The 20048-nt window shown below is 37.5% G+C and overlaps 1 protein-coding gene across 4 annotated transcripts; it reads right to left on the reverse strand.

Annotated features, from left to right (window-relative positions):
- Nucleotides 1–316: 316 nt before the first annotated feature.
- Nucleotides 317–19249, reverse strand: LOC132118307 (beta-catenin-interacting protein 1). 4 transcript variants are annotated; one of them, XM_059528065.1, is made up of 4 exons: nucleotides 19085–19249; nucleotides 12533–12647; nucleotides 12084–12174; nucleotides 317–2140 (listed from the first exon to the last, which is right to left on the reverse strand). In XM_059528065.1, the coding sequence occupies exons 2-4, from the start codon at nucleotides 12626–12628 to the stop codon at nucleotides 2082–2084; spliced, it is 246 nt and encodes an 81-aa protein (XP_059384048.1). In that variant the 5' UTR covers nucleotides 12629–12647; nucleotides 19085–19249; the 3' UTR covers nucleotides 317–2081. The 4 variants fall into 4 exon arrangements, with proteins under 4 accessions (XP_059384048.1, XP_059384047.1, XP_059384046.1 ...); XM_059528064.1 differs by having other exon boundaries at nucleotides 12533–12650; nucleotides 18978–19249; XM_059528063.1 differs by having other exon boundaries at nucleotides 12533–12650; nucleotides 19085–19245.
- Nucleotides 19250–20048: the final 799 nt, after the last annotated feature.

Genomic DNA, 20048 nt, shown 5'->3' on the forward strand with positions numbered 1-20048 from the left:
AACCCAAACAGAAAACATTCAATATGACCTATTAAATTGCATTATGATCTGCACGTGTATTGAAGTTTAACTTTTTTTTGCACATCCATAAGCTATTGAGTCTTTCTTCTGTTTTTCTTGTGCTGGTATCTTATCAGAACCTAGAGCAAATTCCAGAGACTCCCATAAAGAGAAGAAAAATATGCCCTTATTATGAGATCTTCCTCCAGCTCAGTTCTTATCTCACAGACAGAAGGTTCAAGAAACACTGCAGTACTTTATCCTTTACGATTTCAAAATAAATGGCAAATGAAATAAATACATTCAATACAACAGGCAGTTTTCAACTCCTTTAATGGTTCAGTTGGTATAGATTTTGGATGCATTTAAGTCAAGGGACGAGGTCAACCATTCAATTGAATTTTTAAACAATAAAAAAAAAAAAAGAAATTCACATTAAATAGTTTAACAGCTCAAGCGAGTATGAATGACATGCAGTTAAGTCAATGAATTAAACAAGAATCCAGAGTGATATTCAATGGATGCAAAGCTCAAAGGCCACAAACCCAACCTGAAATGAGTGCATGTAAGACACGACTGTTTGCTTCTGATGTTAAAAAAACAAAAACAATGCATAGACAAAATAAAGATTTACAGTTAAAAAGAAATCAGATGCTTGTTCTGTCAAAATGCAGCTGTCACATGGATAAGTAATCTTGATGACTGAAAACATTCAATCAAATACGACTTATTGCTGATATTAGCGAGAACTATAAGCATTTTCAAAAGATTTGCATCCACAGATTAAAAAGAGGTGTACACTGATGTTTAATGCAGCAAGGCTCTTGTGACCATTAGAGAGCTACTTGAACATACACCACAGACCACAATGCAGGCATGCATCATTTCAAAACACTAAGATACGATAATTATGTCAAAACATGAATACACATTAAATACTGAACATCAAATAATGTTACCAAAAAGGTCAGAGGCCAAAACACAAAACTGATTTAATTGAATTCCTAATAGAAAAAAGGTTTGGTTTTCATTATGTTGTCGCAGGACGTTTAGTATCCTCTGAATTCACACAAACTTATATTCGACTTCAGTTAGAATAACTAAATACTTGTGTTTCACTAGCACCACTGAATCAGACGGTCAAATATATGCTGAAACATACCCACGCCAGAGTATGGCACGTCCTGTTACAACGCTTAAGGCTAAGGCTTTCCATTTGATGTGTAAATTTGTCATTATTTCGGTTCCTAAAATCATTTGTATTAAAACGTGGTTAAATGTCAGAATTGAAGTTGAAAAGGGGTCTGTGTTTGTCTACATTTAAAGAGACTGAAAAAATAAATAAGGACCTAAGACATTCATTAGATACCTTTAGAAATATTTTACATAAAAACATAGTTGGCACAACTCGATCCCTTTTCTACTTTTTTGTCACGTTCTGTACAAAAAAGACTATGAAATTTCACATTAATCCAAACATTGAAAAAAGAGATCATGAAATGTCAGGTCATTTGTGTACATCGTTCTGTGAGTGTGAGCTTGTGTACGGGCCTCGTCCATTTTGACAATCCTCCACAACAACATTAATGTAATTTTGATGAAACTGCGATGCGAATGACTACTAAACAATCGAAACCCCTGAAAATAATAAAGTAAACAAACAAAAAAATAGTCTACCTGCAGGATCCTGTGGACAATTAAAACAAGAAACTAAATGCACAGAAAAAAAATTGGCTGTAATAACATAACCCATAAGGCGATTTATATTCTTTCGTAGTTTGACCAGACAAATGAAGCTCTTGGTCCATTAAGTCTCTCATGGGAACAAATATAAAACGGCATTTTACGGAAGGGTGATGCAAAAATTAAACTTAAAAACCCTTTCAGACTTGTTTGCTATAAGTCATCAGATCAGTGCGGCCGCAGGGCCCGATAGTGTAACAGTTAGTGTGAGGAAGAAGAGGGGAATGGAGAAGTGGGGCAACTGGCATGCAGCAGAGCCCCGCCCCTCTCTCGTCTCAGGCTCCGCCCTCTCCATCAGTCAGCTGTGTTCAGCTGTAGTGACTCGACATGGCGAGAGGTCACTGTCTCCTGTCCTCGGTCTCTGATCTCGAAAAGGCCATCACCACATCCTCAGCTCCTGGGAAAAGGACAAAAAATTTTTTTTAGATTGGCATCGGATATATTCACAGATTATATGGAATAAATAAATATTGTTTATGATTATTATTTTACACTTTTTTACAATCATATACAGAATTGTACAGATAAATATTTTATCACACATTTCCAAGTAACTATATATAGATATTTTCAGTATGAAATAATGAAAATGATAAATAAATCTGCGAAGACTTATTTCAAGACTGCACAAAAGACTGCATGTAAGAAAATAAACGCAGCCACTCTCCAAGCTATTATCCTTAACGGCTTTATTAGGTCAGGAAAATGTAATCTTCACAACAGACCAAATTACGAGGGCTCGTTCAGTGGCACTGAACATTATTATAATGGCTGAAGAGCAAACAGGCTGTGTGGTGTGTAATTAAACTCAGACAATGCCTTACAAGTGTCTGCCTTTCAGACGCTCCAGATTTTTGTAAAAATTACAGTAACACTGGGGAAAATAAAAACAATCATCTAGGGCTATGTTCTGAATGGAGGCATAATGCATACTGTACAGTATACACGGAATACTTCATTATTATTATTATTTTGTAGTATGCAAAACATGCACACAATATGCAATGGTAAATATTTAGAACAGCACAATGTAGTACATCTAAAATTTCTCCAACTGGTTTCTTTTGTATTTTTTACTCATAGTAAAAATTTCTTAATTACTGAGATTTGGATGAAATAAGGAGAAAAGGAAGTCAAGCGCATAAGTCTAACTGTATGCATGGACAGCTGAAATGCATCAATTCAGATGTATGTAAGAGTATTATGAAAACTGTTGCTCAATGCAGTGGGTCATCTGGGTATTCAAACTATACATCACCAAAGTATCTAAAGTCTGTTGTAAAGATGAGCTTTCTTTAAATATCACTGACTCTGATGACCCCTCAAATCAATATTTCACACATTCATACTCCTGCTGCCCTGATCTCTGACCTGGAGAACTGGATGGATTCATGAGTCCACTCATTAGAGTCAAACAAGACCATATTAATAATGAACACAGAGCGGGTACCTATAGCCCTCAGTTTGTTCACATAAACATCTTAACGTCAGGGTCAAATCAGCTTCTGCTTTTGTAGCATGCGGCATGAGGCACAACTCCTGCAGTAACAAACACAGCTTGGGGTTTTCTGTACCACACTGATAAGAAAAGCATCTAAAAGCCTCTATAAACCAAGTCTACTAGTGTCCATATCTGAAATACAGACTCTGGGAAAACAAACACTGTGAGAGATGTCCTCTAAAGACATGAAAATGTCACCGGTGGATTGTGGGAAGTCTGTGGGCGTTTGTGATTTCAGTCAGGTTCGAGGCAGATTCTAAGCGAGGGAAGGCACTAATCAATTGCAATCCTGAATTAACGATCCTGCCAGGGGAAGGAAAACAAGGTAAACAGGATTTGTAGGTCCAGCTGTCCCAACCTGAACACGGATTAATAACAATACCACAAGTGTGTAAACACACCATAAACAGCAATATCTTGAGCTCTGGCTGGATTATTTTGAAGGTCATAGAGGAATTGCTGCACAGGAAGTGCTGAAGTAGCCGAATAGCTTATAATATGTTTGGCAATCCAGTGTTTTATCTATGGAGCTAATTTTATTCTAAACAGGTCTGAAGTAGGGATGGGTAGCGAAACCCGGTATTAAACTGGCCCCGGGGCTAAATTATGAAAGTTATTTATGTGCGATCATATTAAGACGTTTGTCTGTGAGATCTGCGAGATCTCTCATGCACGCTGCGGAGGCTGTCTGTCAGTCACACACACACACCACAACGAGCGCAGCGCACGCACACAGTACGAAAACTCCTGCTTAATAATAAAGAGTGACGATGGCGAAGAGATTTGCTTAATAATGTTATCGTGCACATTTTATCTTTCAAAACATTTCTAATTTGCAATATTATTAAGACGTTTGTCTGTGAGATCTGCGAGATCTCTCATGCGCGCCGCGGAGACTGTCTGTCAGTAACACACACACGACAAGAACGAGCGCGGCACACACACACGCATAAGTGGGCGTCCACATATCGCGTCTTTTGCGCACTCAAGTTCTTTATTTCAAATGTAGGCGCACGGTATGTGCGCTCATAATGGAAGCGACGCGCTCGTTTTTTTCCAGGCGCGTCCGCACCGCATCGAGTTAAAAACATCTCAACTTTTCAGAATGCCGCAAGCGCACCACAGTTCATGTAGCTTCCTCACCTTTTCTGTAACAACGTTGAAATCTCAGCCAAGATGAAGGAGCGGATCATAGCTGTATGTAGATTTTTAAATTAATTTATTAGCATAGCTACTGCAAGCAATTTTTAGTGCTGCAAATCCATTTATCCATTGCTGAAATTTACGCGTCTTCATGGAGAGAGCAGGTCATGGTTGCTTAGCAATGGCAGAAGCCTCAGGAGCGCAAATGCCCAAAGGATTTGGGGGAAAAAAATAAGAAAGCGGCGCGCCTAGCGTTTTCCATGCGTTTTTATACGCGATATGTGAAAGGCCCCATACAATACGAAAACTCCTGCTTAATACAAAGAGTGACAATGGCGGAGAGAGCAAAACGTTCCAAAGTGTGGTTATACTTCACTAGAGTTGATGCAGACAACGCTGGTTGTCATAAGTGCAACAAAATTTTTGCATGTAAGGGCGGAAACACAAGCAATATGTCGAAGCATCTTTCAAAAGTGCATTATGTGCAGACAGAGAAGTGCAAAGTTTTCGAATGCCTAACACAACACAAAGTAACACAACACAAAGTACCGATAAGAAAACCGTTAAAGTACCGGACCGTTAAGCAGTATCGGTAAGAGTAGTAATACCGTTAAAACCTTAATGATACCCATCCCTAGTCTGAAGGAAAGTAGTGGTTTGACTGTCCTGGTCAAATCTTAATAAGCAGAATGCTGGCATGTTAATTTCCTCTGCCTTTCATGTACCCTACCCATACCACTTCCTCTACATAAAACGACCAGTTTAATTCTCCAGGAGTTTAAGATACTCTGTCTAACCATTAAAATGTAAAAGACATGCACGAAACATCAAAGGTGTCCTTTGTACTTTACTGAAGGCTAGAGTATTTTAATGATGCTCTTTACTTTCCTGCAGAGTTTTGCAATATTAGGATATTATATAACTGAATCATAAAATATAAAATAAAAAAGTACTGAACTGAAAACCACAAACCACTCAAATTTTAAACAAATTCAGTACAGGTCAAGAAGAATCTTTTTATAATATCACCGCCCTTTAATCTACAAGTTTCCACTAACAGGGCCGACAACGGTGTACCACGGTGAAAGATCGAGCAAAGGAAGCTAACTGTTCGGTCTTTGGCTGCATCATTAAACACATTACACTGTTTAGAGTCGCAGTAATATCATCACTCCTGAAAACTCCCCCTCTCCCTCTAACCTCCGTAATTACTACCAACTTGAGGAGCTTTCAGGTACGTAAATAAACAAACAAATAACTAAAAGGCTAATCTTTTTATGGTAATGGCCTCTAACATTGAAAGGAATTGATATTTAATGAACAGTCTTCTTAATGCTTTCACCACCACACACAGAATTTTCCATTATTCGTGAGACAGCGCTTCCCTGCCGAACACAGAATTTTTCAGGTTTCCACGTTTTCACTGTTATACACTAAGTAGAGCAATTACACATCCCCTGAATGAGTGTAGAAAGGGCCGATCAAAAACACAGACCAGGAAGACGCAGAAACCAGCGATCTCATATGTAAGCATATGCATTTGAAAAATAATTTGATCATCAACACTAACCACATTTAAATGAAAACTATCTAATGTTACAGAGGGGAATGTAACGTTGATTGACGTACTGCATGTTAAGATATTCATACAACAAAATATTCTTGGGGCCATGAAATTTTTGTGAAAATCGATGAAATTGCAAAAACACTTGAGGTTGCAAGCTACTTTATTCAAAAATACTGGTGGGGAAAGAGTTAACCATGGAAGATAAGAACAGTGATTTTTCATCTTTCTGGTAAAAAACAAAAAAGTTTTATCATAGAGAGACAGCTTTAGACAAGAGTGTTAGCACCTTACTGAAACACTGAAGGTTCACACCCTGTTCACAAGCTGATTCTACTGAAAATCTGTCTAATTTCAGTCTTTCTGATGCTTTATGTTATAGCAAAATAAAAAGCCCCACAGACTAAAACTTTTATACTTTTTAGGAAATGTCTCTGCATAAGCTGAAATAAAAATAAAAATACACCCAGTTTACATGTTAAAAGTGTAAAAGACAATAAACATGACGCAAACACAAATAAAACCAAACTGTGAGGTTGAAAATGAGACTGCAGCTACTAAACCATCACCAGCATGTCTTTGATCCTGTATCATCTTTTAAGGTTGCATAATGCTTGCGTAACAGCCTGATCATGGTGAGGAGGGGTCAAAGACAAAGACGAGACTTCAGAACCACTGACAGGCTGCTCTCCGAATCCTCACAGTTAAACTGAATGTGTGTTTAAATGGAAGGGAGGATGGAGAGAACGTGGATGAAAATGTTGCTCTCCATCTTCCGGCTGCCGTCTTTCTGGTGCCGTAGACGTCAGAGCCCCCATGAGCCGTCGCCTAGCAACAGCTCAGAATCAGATCTTCATCACATCTATGAACAAACAGCAGCTGTCTGCATCTCCAATACTGCCCTGTTCAACCTCTAACAACAACACTCATCGCAATCCATAATCATATGACAAATCACCTGTGCTCTATGATACTGAAGTGACAGCAGTTTTAATCGTGACGGTGAGATCTCTGATACACTAAATGATTGCATGTACATGCCATTTTATTAGATGATTAAATGCCAAAAGCACAATCAGTAAGTTCTGCATTACTAAAAAAGTTGTACAAAGTAATTAGATAATAACTACATGGTGTAGGTTGCCTCTCCATAAAAAAGGCAGCGGCTATTTGAGCGCAAATAGCAATAGATGCTATTTACACTGCGAAAATAGCAATGGTTTATTTATTAGTTATTACACTAAGTAAAAAAAATTTTTTTTTTACCAATATGTTATTTAAATTAAGTGCAAAAAGCAGATTCTATTTACATTGTTAAAATAGCAGGATTTTCTGCTATATGCTATTTATTGCAAATAACGGCAATTATCTGCACCTCAGTATAGTAGTATATTATAAAACAGTATGCAATAATAACGTATTGAGTGTAAATTATAATTTAAATTCAGATTATTAAATGGATGCCAACTTATTGGGACAATATAAGCCCTCCCCACACCTACCCTAACCCTATTTGATACTTTATTTTCAACTTTTCAATTATTTCCTTTATTTTTATTGAAATTTCTGGTGTGATATGAGATTTGAATATATTCTAAAACTAAACCATACATTTAACTCAATTTTACAAAAAATTATTAAATAAACAAAAATTACTCAGGAAATATTAAACGAAAAGAAAACTGAAAAGACAAAAACACGTAATAAATATTTATAATATATAATTTATTTCTACAGTGGCATAAATCACTGCCATTAAAAAAAAGAGCACCTTTAAATAAATAAATGAAAAGTTCTGTTTAACAGCTGTAGTAAAACAGACCGTTTAACCCAGACGTACGTTTCATATAATAATAGCAATAAAATACTGTAATAATATACCAGACGTGGGACACATTAAAAAGATAATTGCAAGCAGATCACGGCTGAGGAGTTGAGATAGCAGATATGGTATTAGTGGGCCATTTCAGGAAGTGTGGTTTAAACATGGCCAGCAGTGATGGATCATGAACAGTGAGTGTGTGGGATTGACACACAACCACACATACACCGCCACACACAAGACACTTCTACATCTACAAATATGACTCACAATCCCAGATATTTCTTTCATAATCATCTAAATATACGATACAAGTTTAATAACTTCTATTTTAAATATAAATAAAAGATTATATCTAGCATGAGCAAGCATCAGGCCCTCAGTGTACTTTCCCCCTTCAGCATTGAAATTTCTTTAAAGCCGGCTCTGTGGCTCATTAGTTTGCTTATCGGTGGAAGTAGACTTTAGACCATTATTACTGCAATTAGAAATGGGTCACAATCTGCTCCAGCAGAAGAGGATAACGATGAACAGCAGGACGGTGTTTAATAACTTCTGCATTATTATACTGTGCCAGCGGACCACCTAAAAACAAACCGTTCACAGCTGGCAAACAAAACCATTGTAGTCATAATGAACAAAAACTGGACATATTTGAGCTAGGCTTAAAATACCAGAGCCTGAGAGGAAATTCATAATGTAAACGATTACATGGGTTTTTATGCTCTTTAATTTTAACAAGTTAGCAAAAGTAATTCATTCAAGCCAACATGAAGACTGTTTATAGAAGTAAAAAAAATGGCTTCCAGTTATGAGAAATGAGTGTTTTGGGCAAGGAGTCACTGTTTTAGTGATGAAGGGTCTTAAATGTGCTTTCTGTGTCACATCAGTCCACTGATGGAGTGCAGTCTGGGATTATACCGTTTGAGGATTATACTAGCAGACACAAGACCAGACTGTTGACTCGGCCACGTCAGTCTAAAAGATGGATAATGAACAGCCTTGAACTCTTAAAAAAAACACTTACACAACAAAGACAATAAAAGCTTGTAAGGGGGGATGTAAAAGAGCAGCATCCTTTTAAACACGGTCACACCAAATGAGCGAGTGCGATGTTCTCACACCATCCGTCTGCAATTAATAATCCGGTTTGACTGAGGGTCCTCTAATGAGACTTGTTCCTCTCCTTCATTCACACCACCACAAAGCCCTTGTCCACCCTGTTTGCCACCCATTCCATTGCCATGGAAACTGTCTACTGTACTTGCTCTGTTGTTCAGTCCCCAAGGCCTCAACAAAAGGGGCGGCAAGCTCTCTCACAGCCTCATTGTCGGTTTTCAGCCAATGATGATCAGAGTCCAGCCAGAGAACAGCCCGCCATTCACACTCCTTTTGGATCCAAAATTTTTTTATTTTAATGTATACGTATTATGCTATGGTAGATAACCAGTGATTATGATCCTATAATTTTCTGTCAGATGCTTTAAAAAACAATCCACAATGAAGCTGCATTCAAGAATTTTACATGTGACCTAAATTATTTAACCTGAGTACAATATAAAATGTTTAAAAGTACATTGCATTTTACAACATCTTTGCATGTTGAATATATCTAATTTTATTTTTACATCTTAATAAACATATAAATGAAAAAAATAAAATAAATAAATAAATATATATATATCTCACAGTATTTCAAACCAGCATATTACCATTTCAAAATATTTATTATTATGGTTGTTAACTTAGAAGTAAAATGTAAAGATAATTATAATGTAATGCATATAGATGCATACATTTCTGGTGAAAATAATAATAATAAAAATTATTATTATTATTATTAATATTAATGTTATTGGCTTTATATTTGTTATTTATAATCATTTTTTATAAAATTATTTATTTTTTCTCAGAAACATTAACCTAATTACTGTATAAATAAGTCGCCTGATTATTTTATTTTAGCTGCAGTTATTTCTTCAGGCCTGTTAATGAGTTTGCTTGGCTTGGTATGAAGCTTTGAGCTGCCTGAACTCTCAAAGCTCTCTTACACCCACCGTCCTCCCACAAACAACACCATCCAGATTCATCCTCTAAACTTCAAGGCCTTAGATTTGATTAAAATTGCGTTACAAAATTGAGAATGTGTGTCTATGCTAATTAACCAATTAGATGGTGCCGAATGCAAATTTGTTAAATCCATAGACAAGTAAACAGGGAAAGTAGCAGGTTTGGAGCTTCAGAAGGAGTAAACATACCAGATTTGAACACTTATGAAAGAAAAAGTAGTGGTGGTTGCATGTGCAAAACTCACTGTTGCAATGCTTGGATGTTCTGAATAGTCAAAAGATCCCATCGACAACCTTCAGTGTCAGAAATCAATCAAACCTGTCCAGCCTGGGAAAAATACTAAGATCAAAACTGACCACATTCACAACCGATCATTCCTAAACATTTCTTTCTCAAGAAAAATAATAAAATAATAATAAACGGTTAAACACGAGAAATGGTCAGCCTCAATGGTCCTAGTCTATTTTACACACAAACGTCCTCAACACAAACAAGCTCTTGTCATTAGATGGTTCTTGTTAACTGTACAGACAGCAACTGTTTAATTTACCCCAGAAATCTGAGAGGCCTACAGATCATTCATACCTTTAAATATAAAACCATACAGCATGAATCTTTTTTTGCAAGCATTACTGGAAACAGATATAGGCATGTCTGGAGATATACTAGTCACTTGGTGACTCATTTTCCAAGGAGTTGGATGCAAACACAGGCAGCCCTCTGAGACGGTTTGATACGTAAATAATTAATCCAACTGCAGTATAGTCCCCTGAGATGTGCCACTATTTTGCCTGATGTGAGAGAGAAAGCATTAGCATGTGTAGATCTGAAGTGCATTTGCTCCAATATTACATTAGTTCAATCCTCAGATAGCTGTGTCATGATCATAAATTATCCGTTTAATTTGAAGTAAAATAAGCGACTACTACTAAACACATTTCCAACTCACCTCAGCAGACCTCAGCGTTTTTAGCACAAGCTTTATTTAAGGGTTCACACAGATTGTATGCCTGGGAATGAGATGTCAGAGTTTGTACTAATAGAAACAGACTAATCTTGATGATCCTCTTCGAGCATATTCCTGACAGCCCTCCTCGTCTGTGCTTTAAACAAAGGTTATTGTACTTCATCGTGTGTGGTTCATTAAGTGTGTTCTCCCTTTCATCTCACCCTCATTATATTGCAGGAGACCACAAGCGTCTACTGATCCAGAGCTGCTATTTACATTTATTATTCTAGAAGCATAACAACGTCTTAAGAATCAGAATGTTTGGCTCATCGACGATGGAATATTTTCTAACGCTGGAGCAAACAAACACACAGATGTTCACAAAAAAGCTAGAGCTAGAAAAATCCCAGAAGCACAACATATTGACATCTACATCCATCTTTCCTCTGCTACTGCATTATTTATGTAGATCCTTCCAAAACGAGCACAGCACTGGGATCCTTGCCTAACAGCCAGGCTCATATGCATATTTAATGAAAACAAAATGTGTGCTCCATTCTTCTATACACCTAGAGATATTCACAACATTAAGACTTGTTTTTCCCCCGTCGGAAAAAAAGAAATCAAATTTCACAGAGCATGCAATCTCTATGACAGTTAATGCATCTTAATAAGACAGAACATTATAGTTTCATTCTTACTATGGCATATATGAAGCAACTAATAGAAGTTCTTTTCACACTGAACCTATAGATTTAGCTGATCATCTAAGTTAAAAAACTGAGGAAATTATCCTACTATATATAGCATTTCAACTGTCTACCTGAAACATTTATGTTGTGCTAGCGCCCCCTTGTGGAACGAGCTACTGCACATTGTCCAAAAAATGCAAAAATACTATTTTTCCAATACACACACACACACACACAAATATTCTCTCTCTCTCTTTCTCTTCAAATAGAATTTTAAAAAATTATATAAATATTTTATATTGTTTATATACACATCTTAACATAGTTTCAATGTGCTAATATTTTTATAAAAAGTTGATTGCTTTTTTACAAAATCCCTATTTCACCTTTGTTCAAATCCAATTTATGCATGATCTAGAGTCCACTTACTCTATCATGCATGACATTTTAATGACACCATTTCCAAATATAATCTAATCAATCAAGAAAGACAATAATCCTTAGTGTGATAAGAAGTGCAGTACCTACGTAAATAAGAGTGTTGGTGGTAAAGGGTGGAGGTTTGGCCTGCGGTGTTCAGGCTGTAAATGTTGACTTACCCTGGTCAATAGGGTGCTGTGGCAACTGACTCATCTGGCTGTGCACCACGCCTGCATAATTCCGCAGAAACGCTTCCTCGTTTGGTGTCAGCTGTAAGGGTGGGGACAAAAAAAATAACTTTACAGTGTCCAGTTGTCAAATACCAGATCAGTTTCAAAGAACAATAAATCGGTCACCCATTTCAATACAATAACTGGTTTCTAAATTTGAGGGAAAATAAAGAAGTGTGAGCAATGAAAAATGTAACTAAGGTTGTGAAGCTGGGGGAAAATATTATTAACCAATCACATCTAATTTAATCCTGACAGAAAAATTCATGTCCTCCTCGCATTATTTCTCACAAAACAGTCAAAAATGTGTCACATTAGTTATGTTAAAAGTTAAGCTATCTCATGTCGTCTTTAAAGCACATCAGAAGATGTCTTATTCTCACTGGTCTGACACTTACATTTGATCCCATTTTCTTGAGCATGAGCAGCACCCGCACCTTCTGCTGGATGTACATCTCCTCAGGAGACTTGCCAGGGGCGTCCTCTCGGTTCATCCCCCCTGCTCCTGACGCACTGCTGAGCAACCGCACACAGAGCAAGAGAGTAGTCAATTATTCATATCCCAAATCTTATTTTCAGAACTCGTGAGTTGAATACATTCCTGCTTGGGTCTCCTACAAAAAAAATGATGCATGAGGGCCTAAAAATGTGAAACAGACCAACATTTAACTGCAGTTCACATTTCCATTAGATTTATAGAATCTAAACAATATTATAATAAAGAAAAACCCTTGAGAGCTAGCTGTTCGCAATCAGGCAACGTATTGGCTTAGAAGAAAAAAAAATCTAACTCATCGTAACCTTTGCCGAATGCAGAAAGCTTCTAATTAAGCAGCGTGTGAAGTCTGAACACACTTCAGATCATGGAGCAGGTTGACAGCATCATAAATGGCCATCATGCATATTTAATGGAGGATCTAACCATGCTCCCTGATTTCCCTCATCTTCCTCACTTCCTAATGACCTATTTTTAAACTTACACTCAGCGTGAAACATTTTTAAGGACCTTGAGGAGCAAAAAAAGAAGTAATCACAGAAGCCAGTGAATTTGCAAAACGATCTGATGCCTCAAATGTTATTTTCCAGAAATAGAAAACACAAACAGCGACAGACTGCAGTAATACCATCTAATCCATAATCAATGCAATAATGCATCTCAGACCAATGTCAGGTGGAGAAAAAAAAAAGAAAAAGGAATTTGACAAGTACATCAAATACAGTACGAAGGACTGATAATCGAGAAACGAATGGCAACAAGTACAGCCTATTCTGAAGGTTTTGTGAATGTCTCAGAGTGAATCCTTTGCCGACATCCAGCTTTTGATGTCTCTCACCCTCTTATCTGCACAAAGAGCCTCTAATACATGTTGATAGCTTGTTTGATGTGGGGTTAGCCTATAGTTAATTGAAAAGCTGGTTCAACCTTTCATTTCACGATGGATACGTTTGTCTGGCCTTGACTTTAAGAATGACAGTACCTTCCCATGGCATATCCGGCGTGTTGACAGCTTAAATTTCTGAAGGCTACTTAATGTAAGCCGGGAAGGCATTTAAGACAGAAAGCGGTTTAAAAACGGGCAACGCTGGAAAAATAACTAACACAGATTTCCTCTAAAGTCACAGACTCATCAGTCACCAAAGGGCTGTGGCATCAAAAGGGCTTCATATTTAATAAAGCATGCACTTTATTCTGCTGCGTCTCTCTGGCAGCCGTGGGGGGATGAAGAGTGCTCGCAGATGAAAGACACAAGAGGGACCGGAGCGTCAGCTCGGCAGCTCTGTGACACCAGGCACACCTTCAGGGGGGAGACAGCTCGCCCCCCCCTTTCTCGCTTTTGATCATGACTGTCCTTCCTGCTGGAGACGAGACAGGCCAGACAGCAGGCAGAATCACTGCAGCTCATCTCTCCGCAAACACTCCTGAAAGCCAGTGCATAACACACCTAATTCATCCTTCTAAGACAGTGGGTATGAATCTCTGAAAAATGCCCCATAATCTTTCAGGGCTTTAGATGTGTAGCACACCGCAGCTCAGAAGCAGGTGTTCTGTTTGAGCATGTCTGCATATTTCCTAAAATATGTGGATGATAGACTTTAAATTATTAAAATAATTTGTTATTTTCAGTCTATATCGCGGCGCGAGGACTGTAATTGAGAACCACTGGTGTAGAGTAGTGCTTGCTGTTTGCATGTTTATGCAGCGCGATGCAACACAACGTGTAAAAACACAGTTTAAGTCAATATAATCTGTAAATATGTCCCCACTAAATGCAACAAATGCCTGGTTTGTAATGGGTTTTATTGTTTTTGTCTTGTCTCGCTTGTGTTCTGACTGGGACACGCATCACAGTATAGTGAGGGGCGTAACATTTCCAACATTTCAACATTTCCAAGGCATTTGGCCAATCACAAAGCACTGGATAGCTGGCCAATCAGAGCAAACCTCGCTTTTCAGACCGACAAGCTTTGTAAAAAATTATGCATTTAAGAATGGTGGGGCATAAAGGAATATGATATAAAAATATTGTGGAAAATATATATATTTTTTTTTTCCTTAAACCGCATAAACCTTTCATTTAACTTCATTTTTAACTATTCCTGATTTAACGGTGGAAGATGTCAATTCATGTGGCAATGGGCTAAATATAGAGCACCTATCCTCTGGTTCAGTCATGACCCAGCCTGCACTGAGGCTCAAGTTAGTGTTATTTGGTTTCCCAGAGTTTATTTGAAGATTAATACAAATTTGTGTTATAAAAGCAGATAAAGCCTAAGTGTTTTAGTCTTGGTTTGGTCACGGTGACTGGATGTTATTTCAGTGCTGCACGGTCATAACACTGAGCCAAAGCAACGATACTGCAAAAGATCAGTTTATCAGTGACTCCTGCCACTATCCATGTAGGGAAGGTGCAGAAGCTTTGGAAGGAGATCCACAATCCAGATAGCAGTGCTATTTATAGACTCATCAAGTCATTTGAATCCTCACAAACAGCTTGCTGAGAAAGATTCCTCAATTGTTTGAACATGTGACAGAGAACATGCTTAAGAAAGAATTTATCTTAAATTCAAGAAACAACTTTTGCATTAGTTCAGTAAGAAACATCCTGAATATGTGCACTTTGATTCTATTTAGTATGCAGAAAGCAGTATGGCAGACATCCCTGATGCTTGTGTTGGAATGGGAGCAAATCCCTGCAGCCATGTTCCAACATCTAGTGAAAAGCCTCCAGAGAAGAGTGGAAGAAACTCCTTTAGAAATGCACATGGTTTAGAAATTAAGATGTGTTATTTGGGCATTTTTTAAGCCATGTAATTTATGCAAAGCAATCAAAAACTGTCTGTTGACCAGAACTTATTCAGCTCATCAAAAAAGATGCCCTCGAAAGACATATAATTCAACTCGAGACTTGCTTCAATATGAGAATAAACAAGCAACCTACTGTATTTGCAGCCAGAATGTTAACCAATCACCATCTAAAACATAATTGGCACAAATGGTTTTCCATGGTATAACAAATTTCCAAGACACAGTGGATTCTCTTTGGATCATAGGATGTTACACAACCTTTGCCTGTCAGTGGAAACAGATGACGCTGACTTGAAGAATTATTGGATAAGACTAACTACCAAACCCCAAAACTAACTGTACGGCCAGAATAATTCTGTCAGCGACAGCAGAACACCATCACGTCCCCTTCATGAGCAGCTGGACTGAATGAGTAAAAAATTAACTAATACTAAAGGGGATGAGGAGGTTTTTTTCCATTTAACCTGAGGGAATGGTGATTCAGCAGAGGGCGCCAACCCTTGACCAAACTGAAATCCATTTACATGATCAAAAACGAACTGGACCAGTTGACATCCAGTGGGTTATAATCAGATTATAATTACAACCAGAAACCACCTACAATAAACAACAAACTGGGTTGACTGTCCTTACCTTTCTTCCCCTTCTCTCTGCCTCCACATTCCTGTCTACTTTGGACAAAAAAATAAAATAAAATATGGTTTAATTGCGTTGTTTAGCCACTAGAAAGTCCAAGTATGGATATGACTGAATCACCTGCTAGCAGATTGTATGGTAAACTAGCCATAATACAGTGAGGAAACAATAGTTAGTGTATTAGACAACAATAGAGATGAGGCAGCCAGAGCTGGTATGACTGATAACTAGGTCATGACTCGTTAGCAATGCATGAAGCATGATCCAGCAATGCAATCCCTGTACATTCAAAAACAGTTCATATAAAAATAAGTTGATTTTAATTAACCATAAAAACTATTTAAAAAAAAGTCTACTTGGAATGTTATACTTGGAATTTCAGCTTAGTACACATTCAGTTTAAATTAAAGAAATTCATTCACCTTAAGTTTAATTGCAACAAACTTTATGACAGGGTGTAAAGGGGTTCAAATATTAGTGAAAGTTTCCTAAGGCTTATTTTGTTTATGCATCGCCTCTGTATTCAAATCCATCTAGTATAAGCGTTTCACAAGATGGTTGTCATGCACCAGAGCGCTTGTCATGAATCACAATACAAAACCCACTGCAGTGGGAAGCTCCTTTGGGATCACTGCTGCACCGGCTGTCAGAGATATACAGCTATATGAAACTATGACAAGACAATTCTCTCCATAATATGATTTAAGAAAACTAAACAGGCTTAAACACTATATTTCAAGGCAGGAAGTCAGGCCTTTCCTCATAAATTGTGGCTAGTTCACATAACACACCTGCAGCATTTCTGTGAACAGAGAAAAGGGAATTAAACTATATAGGCTACAGAAAAAAGAATATATAGGCCTACACACAAAATTCTATTTCACTTAAATTATTAACAGATTAACAAAATGAACGAAAAAGGTAATGGAAAGGAAAGCTGTTTTCTTTATTTTTACTTTTGAATTGCATCAGCTACTCACACGCACATACAACATATTTTTTTGCTAACTTGACATCGCAGGCTTTTCATTATCAAAATAAAATACACTTAAAGATACATAAGTTACTCTGTTCAATTTAAGTAATACAGTCTGTGCCATTCAGCGTAACCACCGCCTCACTGTGCTGTTATAGCCTGTGTAAAGGTTGATGTTTTATGTCACAAATGCAAGTAAAGAACAAAGCCTATAGTTTACATAAATATTTTAGCACCCAGATACGTCCTGAATATGGAAAAATTTAGATTTGTGCAGAACGAGAGAGGTAGGCTTCAGTTTTGCTTTTAAGTTAATTTATTTTGGCTTTAATTTAGAGGATTTGTTGTGGAGAGAAGAACTAAAATAGCCTAATTTTGTTTGTAATGTTAGTGAATATTTTGCTTTATTTACCGGTTTAAGTCTACATTATTTCTGAATGATAATAATAGAATAATAATATATTAATTATATAATATAATACAATATATGTAAACAAAAACTTTTATTTTGGATGTGATTTATCACAAATTAATAATTTGACAGCACTAACATACATACACATAATATATATGTGCGCATACATATATATATATATACACACACACACACACACACACTTTTTACATTTTGTATAATGTTAAAATGCAAGAAAAAGATTGAGATCACTAATAGTGTGCAATCTAAACTCTTTAAAGTCAAAGGAAGCCGACCACTGAAAATTTAAGCAAGCCAAAGAGGATTTCGCCCATTGCCACAGAAAGAAGCCACATTTGCAGCCAGCCAGTTTGATTCAAGCCTGGATCCCAGCCTTGATCATGTAGGAGCAGGCCTTAAAGGCATAAATCCGGCCTGCGTTGTGTCTGATGGAGAGAAAAAAAGAGGGGCCGGAGGCTGGGCACCCCACAACACCAACAACCAAATGAGATGAAGCTTGGCTTGGCAGGAGGTCTGAGTCCCTGCCTAAGCTTGTAGCTCAAAGGCAGCTGAGGATCTCGGGACGCAGAGGTTGAGTGGTCCATGAGCCGCACCTGCCCCTCTGTCATAAAGGAGGAGAACCGTCTTTCTTGGATTCAAAGAGTCAGAATCCCTCAAGAGAATGTGAAGACTGAAGCAAATACAGTTTGACTTCCAAGTTCACAATTAGCTGGCCCTGCCCTGTCCAGTCAGCTCTCAAACCCAGCGCAGTTCAAGTGCCCACTACAGGCAGACTGCCAGTTTCATAGCCGAATGTAAGCCAGGCAGATGTATTCTGTATTCACAAAGAGTTTAGGGTGTGGAGAGACTAAAAATAGCCTATCATTGCCACTAAGACATGATAATGTGGCACAAGTGACAGAGATTCTTTCTGAACAGAGTCTAGGATTAACAAATAAACCTATAAATGTTAAATTGATCCAACCAAACACAAAAACTCATCATAAAGGTGATGCATTTATGGAATCGGGTGTGAAAGATTGTTTCATTAAAAGCATTAATGCAACCACAATGAGCATTTAAACACATCTGTGCATTCACAGCAGCAGATTCATGTGCTGAAAGAGGGCTAAAAACAATGAAGGTAAACAGTACAACGTGTATAGAACATAAAACGATGTCATTAATATTCCAATTGAGATTAGAATTACATTTTGGCGTACAAAGTATCTGTTTAACACTGAACTAGTAACGTTACAGCAGTCAGTTAGCGGACTGGATTGACTCCAGTCCTCTTCTCTCTTTCTGTGTCGAAACGCGCGCATATATTTCTTATTTATCTTTAAAATGAAGACTGTCCAGTAAAACAAACTGTCTTTTATCTACGACTATAGTGTTTAAAGGAGAAAAGTTTTTGTGCGTAAGATACAGGGTGTTTTAACAGACAAACTGGATAGAGGGTCTGTAACAAAGCCCTGAATGAAGTTCCCACAATTCCCATTCACTCACATTAGCTCGCTAGCAACAGAAAAACAACCAAACCGCTTCGAATCGCGCCTCGTTTCGGGGCGTAATTTTCAGATGCTGCCTCAAACACCTCCGCTTTGACGTCTTACCTCTCCTGGTCCAGGATTCTGTCGTTTTTGTTGTATTTGAGAGCTGTGTTGTGTATGAGGAGGCGTCCTGTTCCGGGGTCACATCCCGACAGTCGGCAGCGCTGGAGTGACTCGAGAGCGTAAACGCGCCGCTGCTGAATCAGTTCCTGCCGGTGCGCCGCGCAATCGTCGCCAGCAGAGGGCGCTGTGACGCTGCCGGACACTGCTCGTTTATTGCGTATATCTTAGTGATCAGTGAGCACGCAAAGTGATGGGTTTGATTGATATATATGTTTATTATATATTTTAGTATATTATAACAAGAGGAATGAAAAGTCATAACATTCTGAAATTAAATGTAAACACTGATCTAATATTTATCTGATATTTCTTTAAAAAAAAAGTTTAATTGTTTATCATTATAGTATATTATGAAATATTTGTAATGTATTATTAGAGGAATGAAAAGTCTACATAACAGTCTAAAAACTACCTAAGCATTAAACTGACAGATTAGAAGGCCTAACAATAAATGTAAAGAAACGTTTTTGGAGCACTGAATACCATCATATACACCACATTGTTTTAATTAGTCACGATATTTTCTGTGGTTCCATTCATAAATAGGCCAATGTAATAGGTCACATACATTTTTTGTTTGTTTGTTTCAGTAGCCTATAGCTACTTTGTCTAAAAAGCACTTTGGTGTACTCTTAAGTGCTTTTGATTACATTCTATTTTGTGACGTAACATTATCAATTATATCTTTTTCTCTCTATAAACACTGTAGCAAAAGAGACATTTAATGGGATTTTACAGTTTCATGATTGACACACAAACATTACACAGCATTACAACAACATTACTCACCTCCTTAATGGCTTATCTATAAAGTACCGCTATTCAATAATTTGTAGTTTGCAGTTGTATAGACAGTGTGATCATGACAGATATTATGAACCCATTGCAAATCCAGAGAGTATAG

The sequence above is a fragment of the Carassius carassius genome, chromosome 37, assembly GCF_963082965.1.
Source record: "Carassius carassius chromosome 37, fCarCar2.1, whole genome shotgun sequence".
Taxonomy (NCBI): domain Eukaryota; kingdom Metazoa; phylum Chordata; class Actinopteri; order Cypriniformes; family Cyprinidae; genus Carassius; species Carassius carassius.

Bases quoted from the DNA above. Each gene is read 5' to 3' on its own strand.
- LOC132118307 (XM_059528065.1), bottom strand. From the start codon at position 12,628: ATGAACCGAGAGGACGCCCCTGGCAAGTCTCCTGAGGAGATGTACATC. The intron at 12,175-12,532 runs GTAAGTGTCAGA...CCACCCTTACAG, and splicing joins TCAAGAAAATGGGATCAAAT to CTGACACCAAACGAGGAAGC. The intron at 2,141-12,083 runs GTAAGTCAACAT...TCCTTTTCCCAG, and splicing joins ACAGCACCCTATTGACCAGG to GAGCTGAGGATGTGGTGATG.